At 36.3% G+C, this 17,816-nt stretch overlaps 3 protein-coding genes across 7 annotated transcripts in view; all 3 read right to left on the reverse strand.

The window, feature by feature from the left end:
- LOC111367534 (mitochondrial uncoupling protein 5-like) overlaps positions 1–11,770 on the reverse strand; it is a 24,196-nt gene extending 12,426 nt beyond the window's left edge. The window contains exon 1 of the mRNA XM_022988476.1: positions 11,557–11,770. The gene's annotated coding sequence lies outside the window, so the exon portion shown is untranslated. The remainder of the gene's footprint in view (positions 1–11,556) is intronic.
- Positions 1,494–7,767, reverse strand: LOC111367544. 5 transcript variants are annotated; one of them, XM_022988499.1, is made up of 9 exons: positions 7,591–7,767; positions 6,124–6,241; positions 3,881–4,993; positions 3,636–3,777; positions 2,888–3,544; positions 2,703–2,774; positions 2,519–2,590; positions 2,361–2,435; positions 1,494–2,280 (listed from the first exon to the last, which is right to left on the reverse strand). In XM_022988499.1, exons 5-9 carry the CDS (start codon positions 3,090–3,092, stop codon positions 2,189–2,191), a joined length of 516 nt encoding a protein of 171 aa, XP_022844267.1. In that variant the 5' UTR covers positions 3,093–3,544; positions 3,636–3,777; positions 3,881–4,993; positions 6,124–6,241; positions 7,591–7,767; the 3' UTR covers positions 1,494–2,188. The 5 variants fall into 5 exon arrangements, 2 of the variants coding, with proteins under 2 accessions (XP_022844267.1, XP_022844260.1); XM_022988492.1 differs by having other exon boundaries at positions 1,496–2,280; positions 2,361–2,441; XR_002697841.1 differs by lacking the exons at positions 1,494–2,280; positions 2,361–2,435; positions 2,519–2,590; positions 2,703–2,774 and having other exon boundaries at positions 3,099–3,544; positions 3,881–4,586; positions 4,714–4,993.
- Positions 10,434–11,584, reverse strand: LOC111367529 (mitochondrial uncoupling protein 5-like). The gene has a single exon (XM_022988462.1). The coding sequence runs from the start codon at positions 11,554–11,556 to the stop codon at positions 10,576–10,578; it is 981 nt and encodes a 326-aa protein (XP_022844230.1). The 5' UTR covers positions 11,557–11,584; the 3' UTR covers positions 10,434–10,575.
- Positions 11,771–17,816: the final 6,046 nt, after the last annotated feature.

Consider the following 17,816-nt stretch of genomic DNA (forward strand, 5'->3'; position numbering starts at 1 on the left):
TGGTACTGGCTCGTTGACGTTGAACGGTTCGTTGCTTCCTGTGGACGAACTCATTATATCGATGTTGTCAAGTATTGATGAAACAAATAGTGTGTGAGGACTTATAATTCTAAGAATGGTATTCAACTAGGTTGTTTCTAGGATACAATGAACTCACATATTGTATTTATAAGCAAGAAGAATGGGGAGCAATTATGTTCATCATCTTCCCAACCACCATGTCCAATCTCCTTGTCAATGTGAAAACCAATTGGTGTGATTGTTCAATAAATTAAGTGTACATTTATCCCCATTTTGCCATAATTACCAGGACCTTAAAAGCTCATAAATCTTGTGTACTATTAAGCAATGGGGATATCCTGCAACTAAAATATAGTCAAACTAATTTCTAGCTACTTGTACCATGTTCAAAAGGGTACATGGTCTCACCCATGTGGCTCATGATGTCAACGTAAATGGTCGACGACGCATGAAACATAATGAAACGAATATAAAGTCATTTTCTAGCTCGAAGCTTGTGGTTGTCATGGTTTCGACATTGTCAATGGCTCATCTTCTGAAATTTAACGACTATTAGTAACACACTCGCACGTGATAATCGAAATGATAAATTACGACTATAGCGGATATATGACGTCCTAACGCGAGCCAAGGGGCTTCATTGCAACACAAATACTTCTCCCTTTAAACATTTCAAATATAGGTAACTACACGTCCAGTTCCAACAAATTTAGGACATCGACTGTTTGAAGTAGACGAAAATTTTACACCCCAAAAAAATATAAAATTTCACGCTGTCACTGTGCGTTGCATCTCATGTACGTGCACCAACTATGACATTTGGCTAACGGGCTTTCGTCTGAACGAGCTCTCATTTCTGCAACCTACGTTAAAATTAATGCGTTAAATTACAAATATGCCAAAGGTTATACGAATAATCATATCTTCGAATTGTGGGTGATCGTAAACTTACACTGAATCTGCAATTGTGCCGTCTCTCATAATTTGTAGAGATTACAAGCAGATAAATATGTCTATGAATAAAATATCTCTCACCCTTAAAGGTAGACAATTATTTGTCCACATTTCTTCCCGAAATTACTCCGATAGAAGATATATAAAATCAACGCAAAGTCCAGATGACATATTGTAGGATATGGGTATGTTCTTATAAAGAATATTTTATATCAATTATTTTATGAACTCAGAACTTCACTAGCCAACCTACCTTGCATACATTCACATTATTTTTCTCGACATGCTTCAAGAATAAGAAAAGGTCTGTGATATTCTATCCTCACACGCAGGCAATAATGCATCATTCACACATCATAGATAAACTAAACAGCTAAGCTACCTTGGGATCCGGGGACGTTTAGCACTGCGCAAAAATGAGATGAGATTGTCTAGCTTGTTCTCTCCCAATTCTACCACCATCGCAACCACCCTGTTCACAGACTATAAGTTAAGCGGCCTCTCGAGAAAGAAAGAAACTCGAATAAAAATAACCACAGAATATGGCAAAATTCAAACTACCTGACATGCCAAATGATCTCCACAATATTGCGAATTCATTACTATGGCATCACTTTTAAATTTGCCTAACATCACCTCCTCAGGACACAATTCCCACTATAATGGCATATGTACACCATCCTCAAACTAATGAAACAACATTCTAAAAAACACTACAATGGCGTACGTACAACATACATGCATAACCACTGAACACATAAGGCAAAATCACTGAAAACATGTAACACATAAGAACAATATAGTTCATAGACAATATGCAGAACGATAACGTCGTCGGAAATTTTAAATTTCCTGGAAGAGTCATGTAATAAAAGTCGAAAAATAAGTTCAACATATATTGTACTGGTACCTAAAACTATCAGCATTTTCCTGAAATCCACATGGCATTCAACACCAACAACGTAAAATGTGATGAATGCGTGAAAGCATCGCCACGGTATCCCAATAGTACGTAAAATGTAAAGGTAAAGAAAAACCATGTCAACAATACAAAATCCAGCAAGTTAACATCCCAACAAAACGTCTACCAATTCAGTCACCGCCCAAAAAGGAGTTCAGAACCATCGTCCTGCTCTCCGGCCACTTAAGAACAACTACTTTTTGGTTCTCTTCGCCCTCCCCCCGTATATGGAGTCCTCTTAGCAACAGCTGGTCATCGCAACCATGCCGAGCATCGTGTCATTGTAGGAACTCCGGCTCGTGCTTCGGGTACCGACCTGAGAGCTGTGACTTTAGTGACAACACCTATAGAAAATTGAGATGGGCTAAGTTAGTTACCAAAATTGCATGTGATCAAAACTGCGTAATGGAGCCAGTTAACCTACCATTGCCATCCGTCGTATCGCAACCGTCCGCCTCTTCATTGTCGTCCCCGGCGTCATTCGAGGGCTCCGTGGCTCCTGCATCTAACCAGTACAACACGTATGTAAGTGTACATGCCGTTAAATACAATTGAAAAAAACCCTCGTAAAGGACACAGTACCTTGCACTTCTTTGCTTGTAACGGGCACTGGCAGGTTCAGATCGTCCTGGCTTGGTGCAATGTCTACTGCGTCTGATGAAAACAACATTATACCAGCTTCATTATAATAAGTGGAGAAAATTTCAAACCATGCAAAGTACATGAAGTAATACATTTAGATTGTATAAATGAAAAATCTATATACCTTGCATATTCCATGTGTCGATTGCGATGTCCGACTTATACGGGCATGGCTTCGCGGGTCCTCCATATACGTCTACGAAGTTGTATGAAACAACGACAATACTATGTCAGACAGAGGTATGATGAGTAATGACGAATGTTAGTTAAAATTGGAAAGCAAAAGTTGTACGCAGGTAACAGGCATACCTTCTGGTAAAGAACCTGAGACGCCGACCTCTTTCTCGGCCCTTGTTGCAGGTTCTGCGGTAGTCGGACCAGCTCGGGCCACGAGGCTACCTAAGAACTCTTGAAGACTTGTACATTCGGAGGTCACGTGCTGTTGGATTTCGAGCTTCACTGTCCAGAGTCGCATTTCAAATAGGATTCTTTGGTCCAAGAGCAGCTCTTCCATGTCCTCTCTGCTCAAGCCGGGTGCAGATGTTCCTACGGCTCTTGCCTGCGTTGTGCTCCGTCGGTCTGGAGAAGGGTCTTGCGGCGGTCGAGGTGAAGAAGAGGTACCCCTAGCTCCTTCATGGGTGTCCTCGCCGGCGCTGGAGCCCTCACCATGAGACTCGCCAGTGTCCTCATTGTCTGGATCACTGCCCGACGCACCTTTTTTGTCATCGCCTCTGGACGTCTGCTCCTCACTTCTTCCTCCTTTGGATGCCTCATCCTTGGAATCTTCCCTTGCCGCATGTCCACCATCATGACCGTCGTCGCCCGATGCATTGAACTGCGGCACGACAGCGGTCCTTGTAATGTCATCCAAAATCGAAATCGGGGTTCATCGTACGGCACGAGAGTCGAAAAATAGGGTTGTTGCGCCTCAGCATCGGTGGGCCGTAGTGTTGTGTACACGTGGAGCTGCAAAATAAGGTTATGGGACTCACATTAGAAGGCACAACACTGTAACGAAACGATCGAAATGGAACTTGTAATCCTATTCTACGTATACCTTAACATTCTTGAAAAATGCATCATATGTACGATACTGTGGTTGTTTCCTTGTCGACTAGCAAAGAAGTCATGGCAGTCGTTCACCTACTCGCTCGACAAAATGTTTCCCCAACCTTCGAAAGCACCTCGTACGCCCAAACCTGTGGGAAGAAGAACCAAAAATTCAGTTTCATAATATTCTACGAACGACGCTACCGGAGATGAAAATCGGGCATGGTACAATAATGCAACCAATGTTCATACCTGCATGGCAATGGGGAGGCCATGGACTGTGTACATAATCTCCTTCTCCTTCCTCCTCTTTGCCTTTTGAAATTTTTTTACCCAAGTACCCCAAAATCCGTGCAACAGTCGCCTATATCTAACCCTACCCCAAGGATAGGCAAAAAATAAGTCCAGGTCGTCCACGATTGATAATGTAGGCAAATGGATACCGACATTATTATCTGGAGCATTGAAAACTCTCTCGAGAATTAGAACCAACCCTAGCTTGTAACAATCAGCTCGAGGCGTCGAACTTCGAGCCATTGCAGACTGCAGTTGAGCCAACGAAATCTTGTCATTGGATTTGAAGTACCTCTCTTTCAACCGCCTCAGCTCTAGCATTCGATTGGATTCAGCACCCTCTGAGAATGCACCGCATCTTAACCCTGTCACAAGCGCATACTCCTGTAGATCCAATCTCATGAGATGTCCTTGCACGCTGAACCATAGCTCATACAGCTTATCGGTGCGGATGGTTCTGAAAACTAGTTGCTGGATGAGTTGGACAGAGAATTGAATGTCCGAAACGTCGGCCAGATACCCAAGAGAGGAGTTGCGGATGTCCTCCCGGTGCCGCTCGTCGAAATGGTCCATGATAGTCTTCACGTACTTGAGGTTGCTATGTTACGAAATGTGCGCCTGCAACCTTGCACTTTCCGGAATACGGAATTTGAACTCCATCATGCTTGCAAGGTATATTCATATAAACGGGGTTACGGGATGAATATAAACAATTGTAACATATATAGCAATTTAATGAAGGAAAATGAGGTGCCAGAACAGTGAACTGTCGAGAAAAACTGAGGTGAAACCTTGGGTACGACAGTTGGCTGGGACTTGGTCTGCTAGCTAAACTTACATGTGCAGGCGAACAACATTGACATACAAGGACATTGAATGAAATTCACATCACTTGAAGAGAAATGCAAATTACTGTAAATTAAATCGAAGGAAATAATAAATGAAAATTAGAAAACTAAGCGGGAGGGAGAAAAAGAGAAGCTTATAGTGACGGTAGTGGTGGACGGCGGCGAGCGTGCTATTGCTTTAATATGGAATGGATAAATGTTGTCAGCAATTAAATCGGACTACCTGTACGTAAGAACGAAAAACTTGTAGCAAGCACGCTATTGAAAGAAACAAGGAATTGAACAAGGACAATTTATGGAAAAAAATCAACACGAACTAAAAAGTTATTTACAAATTTTCCCCCGTCAAATCAATACCGTTAATAATCCAGCTAAACAATGGCCTCTCAACAGATGTGTAAATTATATAAACTTCTTCCCAAGTATTTTTCAAATTGTACAACAATTGCCTGAAGTATAACATCTTTTTCATAGGTAATTGCCCAAAGTTTGATATAATTCCACAAGTTCATAAAGTATAATATAATTCAACAAGTTCTATATTAGAGTACAATTCTAAATGTTATCTATAAAAGGCATCATAAGAAAAGTGGTTTTAATATATTTCATTTCACAAGTAAAATTATAGTGGAATGCATTGTGTACCTTAGCATGCTTAGCACCAGATGTCTAATAAAAAGATTGTTTCCATAAATTATCAAGAAATGCACCACAAGTTACACAGCATTTACTGGAGTTTTAAGAATGCTCCAGGTAAATACTTCCATCAATAATTTCCTCACTTGAATTGCACAAAGAACCTATGTTATGCACACAACTAAAATGGCATTCCTTCAAAATTAACAGACTTCCATTTAAATTATTTCTCATTTCATTTGCTCAAAACAGTCGCATAATCTGAATTTTAGAGGTTGCCTAGATCAAAACATTGACAAAAGTTGGATGTAATGTGATGACTTTGCAGATTAATGAAATGTAAATAAATAAATAAGACTCAATACTTGAATTTTTAAATAAAACTAGTGAGACGCACGTGCAAGGTATGTGCTATAATACAGTTCGCTATGAAATAGCGTTACATATAAACAAAAATTAGAGATAAGTCCTTTCTTTGGCGTAGAAGGAAGATTCAACTTTTAACCTCCACTTTATTCAAGATTTTACACCAGAATTTACATGTAAGACTACATGCTATAGAAAAAACATGAAATCGCAACAATCTTCATAAGATAGGCCAGTACCATGAATCACATTGTAATGATAGTTCAGTAGCATGAATCTCATTGTAATGACAGAATTAAAACTAAAGTCAAGAAAAACCAAATATTTAGATCTAACCAATCAGATCTTAACTGAAGGATGCCTTTTTAACCTCTCGTCCATTGTCCAAAATGTACACTTCTCCGTGCTCACAAGTTGTTTCCTAGCCAATTGCAATATAGCCTTCGGATATAGATAAGCCAACAAATTTCTACAAAAAAGCAATGTCTGCCATTAGATGTCAAGTATGACCACATTTCATTACAAAATGATGGGGAAAAATCAAAGATTATGAATAAGGTCCGGAAGACATTACAGAAATCGGTCAACATGTTATACAAAACATTTGCTTGTAGGATATGAACACATACTCAAAGATGAGGACTACTGTGAAATGAAATGAATGAAAAGTTGCATTGTTGTTTGCCACGTGCAAATAATGGGGGCAGATACAAAAAAAAATGTTAAAATTAAATTTTAACCAGGTAAAATGGAAGTTTCTTTCCATCTAACCATACTATTTATTAATTCTCCACAATTTGCGAGCACTAAAGCCACAAGAGAGTGGTTTCTATGATTTGTTCATACCTCAGTTTCTTTCTGAATAGACATGAGTAAATTGACAAGAACTTAGCATACAGCCTTTATCGTGCTTCATATTGCAAACAATGGGTATCTAATCAAACCAACTCACTTTCCTCTTCATTTGAAAAATGTCCCTCCAAACAAAAATCTTTAAGCATCACAATTTTTTTTGGGCCTCAAATGAGATAAAGTGCCTAAAAGTATACCGAGGGGCTCTTAGATTTTCACAAATTCATTAGTGGAACTACTCAAAATTTAAAAAGCACAAGATGGCAGACAATTTTGAAGTTACACAAATTAAGCCCCAATTACCAACCGTTATTTCAACACTCGGTAATTCTCATACTCATTTCAACCATATAATTACACAATACAATATTTTGCACATAAAATCAACTTAACCATATGTTATTCAAACAATCACTAATCAAAACTCCATTTTCTCAGAATAATGGCCATCAAAATGGAGCTATTTTTGGCAGTTGCAAATAATAGTATCGTAACAACAGAACCAACTCCAAATAATGGCCATCAAACGGGGGCTACTTTTTGTCAGTTGAAAAGAATAGTATTGTAACAACAAAACAAACTCCATATTCAAATATGTAGTTTATCACTGAGAGAATGCAAAAGCTTAAAGTTTAAAATTTTCATCCAAAAACCATTTTACTGTAAGATTTTAGTTCATTTCTAATATATATATATAAATATCAATTCTAGTTCCCAATCTAGATTAATTATTGATATGATCTTTACATGTCGCCACTGAAAATCTGATTCTATTGACCCTAATTATGATCGAGGAGACCCTACCGTGTTAAGAGGAACACTAGGGTACTTAAACATGGTCCCAATGGGTTCAAACCAACCTTGGCTTGTCTTCACAAGAATCTTATAATCACATGAATAACTTAAGTACACAACGCTAGATGGAAATTGACACGGCAACGACCAAATCGAAACAAAACACCAAACCTGAAGAATTGTATAAGACCGAAGGTTCTATCGGTGGTCTTTGACGATGGGCCAGCGGGCGATTGTAGCAAAACTTTCAATTTTGCCGACGGTCGACCGATGGTCAATTGCAGTGAGAGAGACGAGTGAGATTGGGGATTTTTTGTTCGAGGGTTTCTCTTCCTTCCTTTGTTTTTATTTCATATGTAATTTGTTTGGTTTTTTTTTTATGTTTTTTTTTGTTTCTTTCTCTTTTTTTTTTTTTTTTTTAAAGAAAACACCAAACCTGAAGAATCCTATAGGACCTTTGCCGTCGAAGGTTCTGTCGATGGTCTTCGACGATGGGCGATTGCAACAAAACTTCCAATTTCGTCGGCCGATGGTCGATTGTAGTGAGAGAGACGAGTGAGATTGGGGATTTTTTGTTCGAGGGTTTCTCTCCCTTCCTTTGTTTTTATTTCATGTGTAATTTGTTTGGTTTTTTTTTTATTTATTTTTTTTGGGTTTGGTTTCCAACACTAATTGTCATTTCATCTGACAATTACTCAGTTTTGGTACAAGGACACAAAAGGTATTGTAATGATTCAGACGGGCAAAATTGTCCTACATTGATATTTTTGATAGACAATTTAAAAGATGACATTTTTGATAATTCATACTCAAATTTTGACACCCAATGAAATTTCCTCTAAAAACAATCATTTCAATTGTTCTTTGGTAATGGAATGATTCTCTTTTTTCTTCGTGATTTTGGAGTCTATTAAAAAAATAAAAACCTCTAAAGCTAGTGGCCCAATGTGGGTCCGCCAATGTCGATAATTATCAATATTTTGAATAAAGTATGATGTCCCATTGTTCATGAGTTACGGCACTTTATCATAATAGTGTGGCCATACCACATATCAACTACTTTGAACCACAATTCAACTACTCCAAGACACTACAATAAGATTCCTTCCCACATTAAGAACACATCCCATTGACAACAATTATATACTTCAACAATCTCACTATTTTGGCTCTTCATTTTGCTTAATTTTCTCAAAAAATATTTATTTATTTCTCTTTATATTTTATATACATACTTTTTCGTATGTCAATTCACCTACCAATTTAAATCCAATTTGAATAGTTTAAGAAGTATAGTATTAAAATATATAATTAATTAAATGCAATTATTGTAAATTAAGAATAGAAAAAGAGGTTAGCTTTCTAAATTTAGAGACAAAGCTAAAATCTTAATCAACCCAATTCAAATAAGATTTTTTATTACTTGAAGAAAAGCAAATTTATGATGATTGTAGAGCTTAATAAGGGCTACGATGATTGACATATCATCTTACTTGCCACCATTGTTTTAAAATCCAACCCGACATGCCTCTCCTTTGAAAGGAGTACAAACACATGGACGTTGGTTGCCCATCGGTTGAGCAAGTTTACTTGGCGAAAGTAACAACAGACACAGATTCATTGGTCAAATATGAAAATAAAGAGTGGACATTGAGTGCCGCCTTTCATGTCCGGGAGACTCTGGCCAAAAAGGGCTTAGTATGGTAAAAGCATTGCAGATTTCTTGGTTTTTGGGGTCATAAGTTGGTTCGAAGAACAGAACATTCTTGCTTTAGTCACCTTAATTAAGAGAAATACTTCAATTATTTTATATAAACACGTAGCAGACTGTCCACTCAAATCATGATTCTTTAAATCACGAACCATATATGTTATCACACCTCGAACCCAAATGATTATGCACATCACTCTTTTTCTCTCCTTTGCCCACCTATTCATCCATTTCAATGAAAAATAACTGTTCAATATTTAAAATATAAAACCCAAGTAGAAAAAACTAGAAAATTGAAAATCAAATTCACTTAGTTATTCTATCATCTACCACGTGTCCGGTGCAGGTTGTTCCTATTGAACCTTAGGACTTAAGGTCCCTTTTGGGCCCCAAAACCTTGTGATATCAATTAAAGTATTAAGAGGACAACGAGAAAAGGTCCACACGCAAAATGTTCCAAGAGTGAATAGTATTGGAATTATACGTGTGCCAACCACACGCTATTTCCCACCAAATGTCCAACAAGAACCATTGGCATAACACTAAGATAATACGCTTTTTTTTTTTTTTTTTGACATTTGACAACCACATATTTAGTTACGCATGTGGCGGTAGATTTGAAGTCCAAGAAACGAGACTCAATAGTATTTGGAGATAAATTTGAGCTACTTCTACAATGCGCCATGGTCCATATCTATTATATACTTCAAGTTTCGATTTAATTTTTAGCAAATTTTTAAAAAAATTAATAAATATGTGATTAAAAAGTTAATAAAAATCGTGAATCTCATTAAATATATATTTACAATTGAAGTTTAACTAGTTGAAAAGTTGATAGCACAATTATATCAAACAAGCACTTAATCGAGGAATTTATGCAACGAAGTTAGCGATTCAACATTGACAATTACAAACATTCTGAATAAAGTACAATGTCTCATTATTCATGAGTTAGGGCCCTTTCTCATAATCATGTGGCCCTACCATGTATCAACTACTTTGAACCACCATTCATCTACTCACAAGACACTACAATTAAATTCCCTTACCACATTAAGAACATATCCCATTGATGACAATTATGGGTCAAGATTGAACGAATTAAGAGATGTCTAACTCATAGTTACTACTCGCTGAAACTTGTATACTAGACCATCTCCCTTCGTTTTTGAGACACTTTAGATCATAAACCTTACATAATTTGTCTTTACTAGAATTAAAGTCAGGCAAGAACGAGGACATCCATCGTCTTTTGTTCTTAGATATTCATGATTAGTTAAGGAACAATCATAAAAATATTAAGTGCAACAAAAGAATATAAATCCATTAATTAGTATAAGTATGAAATATAAAAAATTACATATAGTGTAACTCCTATTTCAAAATCGAAATCAATTACTATAAACAAATATTCTTTTAATTCTTCGTCGTCATCATCATAATAATCAAAATTCTTTGAGCAATTTTCGGACTTGTTCCAGTGTGACAAAGAGCACCACCGTAAATGGACCTTGCCTTGAAATTGTAGGAATAAACCCCTTATAAAGGGAAGTGGGTCCCTCTGCTCTAATAGTTTTCATTGCACAATCAATGGCCCCACTGTATGGTGGGACCATCCCTGGCTCCACCTTCATGTTCATTACTCTAGTCTTTATTACGTCCACCGGATTCGACGCCACCGCCGCCACGAACCCTGCGGCGAAACTGGCGGTGATATGTGTTCCCAGTCCATCTTTCATTAATCCCTTTTCGAGTATAATTTCTTTGAATTGATCGTAAGAAGCCAGCTGCGAAGCTGTGACAAGCATGGCGCGGTTTACGGTGAGAGATGAGCCGCGCCAAAGGCTAGCCACGCCTTCGTTCTTAGCCATTTGGGATATGGCGTCCAACACGCTTTTGTAGTTGCGGCGCTGCGCAAGAGGGAGCCGGCCGTCGGCTTGCATTCTGACCATAGCTACGTCGGCTGGGTTCCCCACTGCGGCGCCAACACCGCCGGCTATGAGACCCGCCGAGATTTTTTTCATTAGCGGCATATTTTTGGAATTGGGGTCCGTCCATTTTTGTTTGAGAATTTCGTAGAGGCCCATTCTGGTGGTGGAGTAGAGTGACTGGCGGAGGACGGTGGCGGAGACGCCGGAGAACAGAGCGGCAACACCGTCTTGCTGAATAATTTTCATACCAACCGACACAAGCCCCACTCGTGGTGGTGGAGGTGGAGGGAGGCTGATGTGGCCCATATGGGGATGGACATGGCCGGTGGTGGTGTGAAAAGCCAAAGCAGGGCGAAGAGTCTGAAAAGCTGTCTGCGGCGGCGCCGGAGCTTCACCCTGGAGTTGCATTCGGACCTTAATCAGATCAAGAGGATGTGTACTGCATCCTGCAACAATGGAAGCAATTCCTCCTTCAAAAAATCCCTTAAAACCCATGTCGATTTAACAAAAAATTTGAAGAATTTGATCAATTCTTCTTTAAAGAATGAAAAATAGGAAACTAGAACAAGAATCAAGAAGACCAATTGGTATTAGAGTTCAGTTCACTGGAGACCAAGAAATTGGAATGGAGGCCAAAAGCTATAGAGGAAAAGTGGGGAGTGTTTGGCCTTTGTGACATATGCAGAGGAAAGAAAAATGTCGTGAATACTAAAAGGAGGAAAAGGAATTTATAGGGGGAAGAAAATTATGGAAAAGAAATCTTTATTGACTCTCCAACTTTTACGCGGTTACAGGTTAGGAGGAAGGAGGCCTGCACTTCAGAAGTGACTTCATATTTGCCCAAATGGCGAATTCAATTTTAATTCCAACTCATAATTAATCTATAATGAAAAAAAAAAAGTGTTAACAAATTATGAAATGTGTAGTCGAAAAATTGCAATCTTATCGAAACTTTATTTTAAAAAATGAACACGTTAAATCCTTAAAGAAATATAGCACATATGAAGATTTTTTTTAAATGAATTAAAAATTGTATTAAATTAAACTTTAATAATATTTCTTATACTTATGTTTAAAACAGTACTAATTCTCAAATTTGAACGTTTTCATATCAAAATTCTCTCTCCTTGATCAAATTTCAACCTTGGAACAATAATTTGGAGTTGATGGGCCGAAAATTCCTTTTTTGTCTTCATGTTAAGTCCATTTTTCCTTTGCTCCTCCCTTTGTTTTTGGTGCATGGAAGATAAGAATTTCACCAAGAATACGAGGAGAGATGCGAAAAAGGGCAATAAAGAACTTGAGTATGGAATATAAATATTTTATTTTCTAAAGGGAAATAAAGAAGAACTTGAGTATGGAATATAAGTATTTTATATTCTAAAGGGAAAAAAATTGGGAGAAATTATAAATATTAAGGAAATTAATTTGGGATAAAAAAATTTTGAGTTTGGAACACAGGATTGATATTCGCTAGCCGAAACAAATGAGCCACAATGTTCTCTAATCCTTTTGTCTATTGGACATAAATGTCAACCCAGATGGTCGTTCAATGTTCAAATCTACCCCTAATAGTTTTAGAAATTGTCACTAACTAATAATATTTTCTATTTCGACGATGAATAATGATGGTTGAACTGGTTCAACGACAGGCAAAAGTTAGACAAACTGATTTGATAGCATGTGATTGGATGTTTGTTTTGTTTATTTTTCAAACTGTTCAATTCTGTGTCGACAAGTGTTTCCCTTATTTTTTAACCTATTTTTTAGCTTGTTTGTGTAGCATAATTGTTCGACAATGGCATGCGCAATAGGGATTGTACAATCTTAACCGACCTACAAATTCACCTTTGAAGGAGCACCTGTCTATGCAAATTATGGGTCTGCCAACCACGAACTCTTTTTTTGCAAGCTAGCTCATCTAAAGATAAGAACCCAATAAACCAAACTGTGCAACCAATGATCCTTGTAGCAACTCCTTAGAATATCTCCTGATTTTAGAATCCAAAATAACTACTACCTGTTTTTTCATAAATTATCACATATACATGATGTTTCAGTTTCTATAAGATAAAAAGAATGGTACAACATAATTTTGGAAAAATTTACTATCCCGAGCTAGAACTTAAAAGCTAGAATTCACTTAAAATTATTGAGTTGAAACCCTTAATAAGAGCAATGATCAAATATTCTTGAACTTGTTTTGAAGGCAATAGCTCATAACAATCAAGTCATGCTAAATAGGTTAGAGCACATATTTACCAAGGGACGAATCCACTATATTCAAGGGCGACCTAATCTCAAAAACTTAGTGTGGGATAACTATATGTTAGTTTAATTCAAAATATTTTATAGCCTATCTCATTTTGAAATTAGTTATGTAAGTATCATTTCCGAGTTTCGCCCCGCATTTGAAGCCCAGAATGTGGTAATTAATTGGCTCGCAATAGTCAAGCTGTCACTTGAAAATGCTAATTGACAATTAGAAAGTGATTAAGCAACAACGCGTCGACCAATCAATGATGGTGGGTTAAAGCATGTATTGACTTGTAAATTTCCAGTCTAAAAAATTGGAAAAATCATTGCCAAGTGCCAATGTCTCAATCTATTAAGTTGGAACTCGGCCAAGTGGGAATTTTTTTTTTCTTTTTCTTTTTTGACTATTTCTGAAGTTGAAGTAGTCATGGCTTTATAATTAATGAAAACCTAACTCGAGTAATAGCACTAGACCAGTGTGTGCCGCACGTAACCATTTACTCGCTCAAATTTCTAAACTAATTTCTAGAATTTATTAATTTTTTTTAATTTTCTCAATTTTCAAACAGCACATGGATTTGGAGCTTGCAAGAATAAAATTTCTAGCTTCGACCATGTACTTTTGTTGGGCTATCTACAACCTAATTGTGGAAGAAAGAATTTCACCAAGAATACGAGGAGAGATGCGAAAAAGGGAAATAAAGAAGAAGTTGAGTGTGGAATATAAGTATTTTATATTCTAAAGGGAAAAAAATTGGGAGAAATTATAAATATTAAGATATTAATTTGGGATAAAAAAATTTTGAGTTTGGAACACAATGTCGATATTCGCTAGCCGAAACAAATAGGCCACAATGTTCTCTAATCCTTTTGTCTATTGGACATAAATGTCAACCAAGATGGTCTTCCAATGTTCAAATCTACCCCTAATAGTTTTAGAAATTGTCACCAACTAACAATATTTTCTATTTCAACGATGAATAATGATGGTTGAACATGTTCAAAGACAGATAAAAGTTAGACAGACTGACTTGGCAGCATGTGGTTGGATGTTTGTTTTGTTTATTTTTCAAACTGTTCAATCTTGTGTCGACACGTGTTCCCCTTGTTTTTTAATCCCGTTTTTTAGCTTGTTTGTGTAGCATAATTGTTCGACAATGGCATGCGCAATAGGGATTGTACAATCTTAACCGACCTACAAATTCACCTTGAAGAAGCACCTGTCTATGCAAATTATGGGTCTGCCAACCAAGAACTCTTTTTTTTGCAAGCTAGCTCATCTAAAGGTAAGAACCCAATAAACCAAATTGTGCAACCAATGATCCCTGTAGCAACTCCTTAGAATATCTCCTGATTTTAGAATCCAAAATAACTACTACCCGTTTTTTCATAAATTATCACATATACATGATGTTTCAGTTTCTATAAGATAAAAAGAATGGTACAACATAATTTTCCCAAAACTTACTATCCCGAGCTAGAACTTAAAAGCTAGAATTCACTTAAAATTGTTGAGTTGAAACCCTCAATAAGAGCAATGATCGAATATTCTTGAACTTGTTTTGAAGGCAATAGCTCATAACAATCAAGTCATGCTAAATAGGTTAGAGCACATATATACCAAGGGACAAATCCACTATATCCAAGGGCGACCCAATCTCAAAAACTCAGCGTGGGATAAAAAAGTTATATGTTAGTTTAATTAAAAATATTTTGTAGCCTATCTCATTTTGAAATTAGTTATCTAAGTATCATTTCCGAGTTTCGCCCCGCATTTGAAGCCCTGATTGTGGTAATTAATTGGCTCGCAATAGTCAAGTTGTCACTTGAAAATGCTAATCGACAATTAGAAAGTGATTAAGCAACAACGCGTTGACCAATCAATGATGGAGGGTTAAAGCATGTATTGACTTGTAAATTTCCAGTCTAAAAAATGGAAAAATCATTGCCAAGTGCCAATGTCTCAATCTATTAAGTTGGAACTTGGCCAAGTGGGAATTTTTTTTTCTTTTTCTTTTTTGACTATTTCTGAAGTTGAAGTAGACATGGCTTTATAATTAATGAAAACCTAACTCGAGTAATAGCACTAGACCAGTGTGTGCCGCACGTAACCATTTACTCGCTCAAATTTCTAAACTAATTTCTAGAATTTATTAAATTTTTTTAAATTTTCTCAATTTTCAAACTGCACATGGATTTGGAGCTTGCAAGAATAAAATTTCTAGCTTCGACCATGTACTTTTGTTGGGCTATCTACAACCTAATTGTGGAATGAAGATTTGGGCTTGGCCCACAAAAACCAAAATCTATTTCCTGATTAATGCCCATAGAGAATAAGTGAAAAAAAAAAAAAGACAGAAAGAAAGAAAGAGGAATCGGTTCTCTTTATTTTCAGCTGCAGTGTAACCCAATAAATACGTATAGAAAAATAGAACAAAGAATTACAATAAATTGTTAAGAATATAAGAGTTTAAAAATTGTAACGGACAATAAGATTGTCAGCATAATATTGTTTTGCACGGAAACAAAATTAAGAAGAAACAAACACTGACTTAATATAAATTGGTAAAATGGGAAATGTGGAAATATGATAACATAAATAAAAATCATGTATTGGTATATAACCCTAAGAAGTTATGGTAATGGTATATATATCCATAGTGTTAGATATTAATATGTATAACTTAGGATATTTATACTCATATAACATACTATGACTGTCCACAATCCAAAATATCGGTATCCATAATTTCAGATATATATTCCATATTTCAAAAAATAAGTTACTTATGGGCCGACGTATTTTACTCCGGTAATGGATGGGTAACAGTTTGAATCTATGAGTGAGCAAGTAATTAGTAACATATGAATAAGTTTATGGAGAATTCATTTAATTAACTCAACCATTTAAGCTCATCAATGTGCCATGTCTAATTTTCGTTGGACACATTGCAATTTTCTTCAAATGGGAGTAGGCTTTCACTCATGTGATGGATGATTAACCAATTGAATAAATGATTGAGCAATGAGTAACTTTTACTTTATTTAGTGAGCAAATTGTAACATAGGGGTAAGATTAATGACCAATCTTTTAATTAAATCTCTATCAATTTATTCCCTTGTGTCACCACCCATTATAAAGATAAGTTTTGGTAAAATATATTATGAAATAGTATTTTATGGAAGAATGTGTGGTTAAAAAGCAAGGAATTTTTTTTATTTACGTGTAATATTATTTTATTGTAGGATGTGTGGTTGAAAAAAGAGAGAAAAATGTATTAAAATTTTCACATATGTCAAACAAGGGCTAAGTTTTGACACACTTTTCACATAAATGTTAAATAAATTTTCTTTATAAAACGTTAGGATATTCAGACTTTTTATCAATTAAATTAATTGAGTGTTGACATAATTTAAACAATCATGCCACTTGTACAATATTATTTGTAAAATAATGGATGACAACATTTGTTGGTATTATCACATCCATCCATTTTTTAAATTGTCAAAAACTGTTTTTAAATCATTGTTCTGGATTTTGCTACCCCCAACATTGTCAACAATGTTTGTCAACTAACACTGTACAAATAGCTTAATTCTAATTTAAATATGTTGCACTTTATCTATACTATGCTCAATTATGAAAACATTGGCACACTAAACGAGATAATTTATCATTGCATTTTCGACTTACCTACAGTGGAGAGATTAGAGTTGACGATGGCGACCTTTATTTCAAATATAAATTTTGAATCTTTTGGTAATTTTCATTTGATTTTGGGGTTGGGGAACTTTCAAATATGGGTCTAGTGTGAGGGGTAATTGCAGGTTTATTATTAATTTTACAAATGGTTTCTCTCTTTAATATTGAGAAATTAATTCCTATTAGATATTTAAGGAGTTAAGAGTCTTAGATAAGGATATCATGGCTAGGAAGGCCGTGGTGGTGATTACAATAACAAACTTGCTTATCGACTCTACGGTAAGGTTGGCCATATCATGATCACTGACTACTGTTTCGTGCGGGTTCGTTGCTAACAATTAAAAAGAGATCAGACGATTGTGTAAGGGACAAACCTCTTGAGACAAAGTCCCAAAAAGGGGTGTTCTTTATTGGCGATGACTTTACAATCGGAAAGTAAAAACAGAATGACTCTAAGGGGCGCAAGCGCACGAGTTACTGAAAGAAGTGTTTAAATCTAAACTAAAAAATTTAAAATTACATGTTCTCTGTTCGAGAGTTTTTTGATTTGGTCCCTTACTCTATGTCTTTTCTTCCTTTTATACTCCCTGGATGATCTCTTTGTGATCAACCGCCTAAAAACTGCTTGATCGTTCTATAACTGCCCACTTTCCTCGTAATGGCCAACTTGTCATGAAACTGCCTTTTCTAACTGCTGCTATTACTCTTTGTCTTTCAACCGTCTTCAATTGAATTCTTTGAATCGTGGAACGTGATAGGGCTGCTTAATAACTGCTTTGATAACTGCGCTTCTTGA

Source organism: Olea europaea, chromosome 2, assembly GCF_002742605.1.
Source record: "Olea europaea var. sylvestris chromosome 2, O_europaea_v1, whole genome shotgun sequence".
Classification (NCBI taxonomy): Eukaryota; Viridiplantae; Streptophyta; class Magnoliopsida; order Lamiales; family Oleaceae; genus Olea; species Olea europaea.

Coding starts and splice junctions, on each gene's coding strand:
- LOC111367529 (XM_022988462.1), bottom strand. CDS start 11,556: ATGGGTTTTAAGGGATTTTTTGAAGGAGGAATTGCTTCCATTGTTGCA.
- LOC111367544 (XM_022988492.1), bottom strand. CDS start 3,092: ATGGAAGAGCTGCTCTTGGACCAAAGAATCCTATTTGAAATGCGACTC. Junction 2,775..2,887: donor CTCAGGTTCTTTACCAGAAG/GTATGCCTGTTA, acceptor ACAACTTCGTAG/ACGTATATGGAGGACCCGCG. Junction 2,442..2,518: donor TACAAGCAAAGAAGTGCAAG/GTACTGTGTCCT, acceptor TGTACTGGTTAG/ATGCAGGAGCCACGGAGCCC.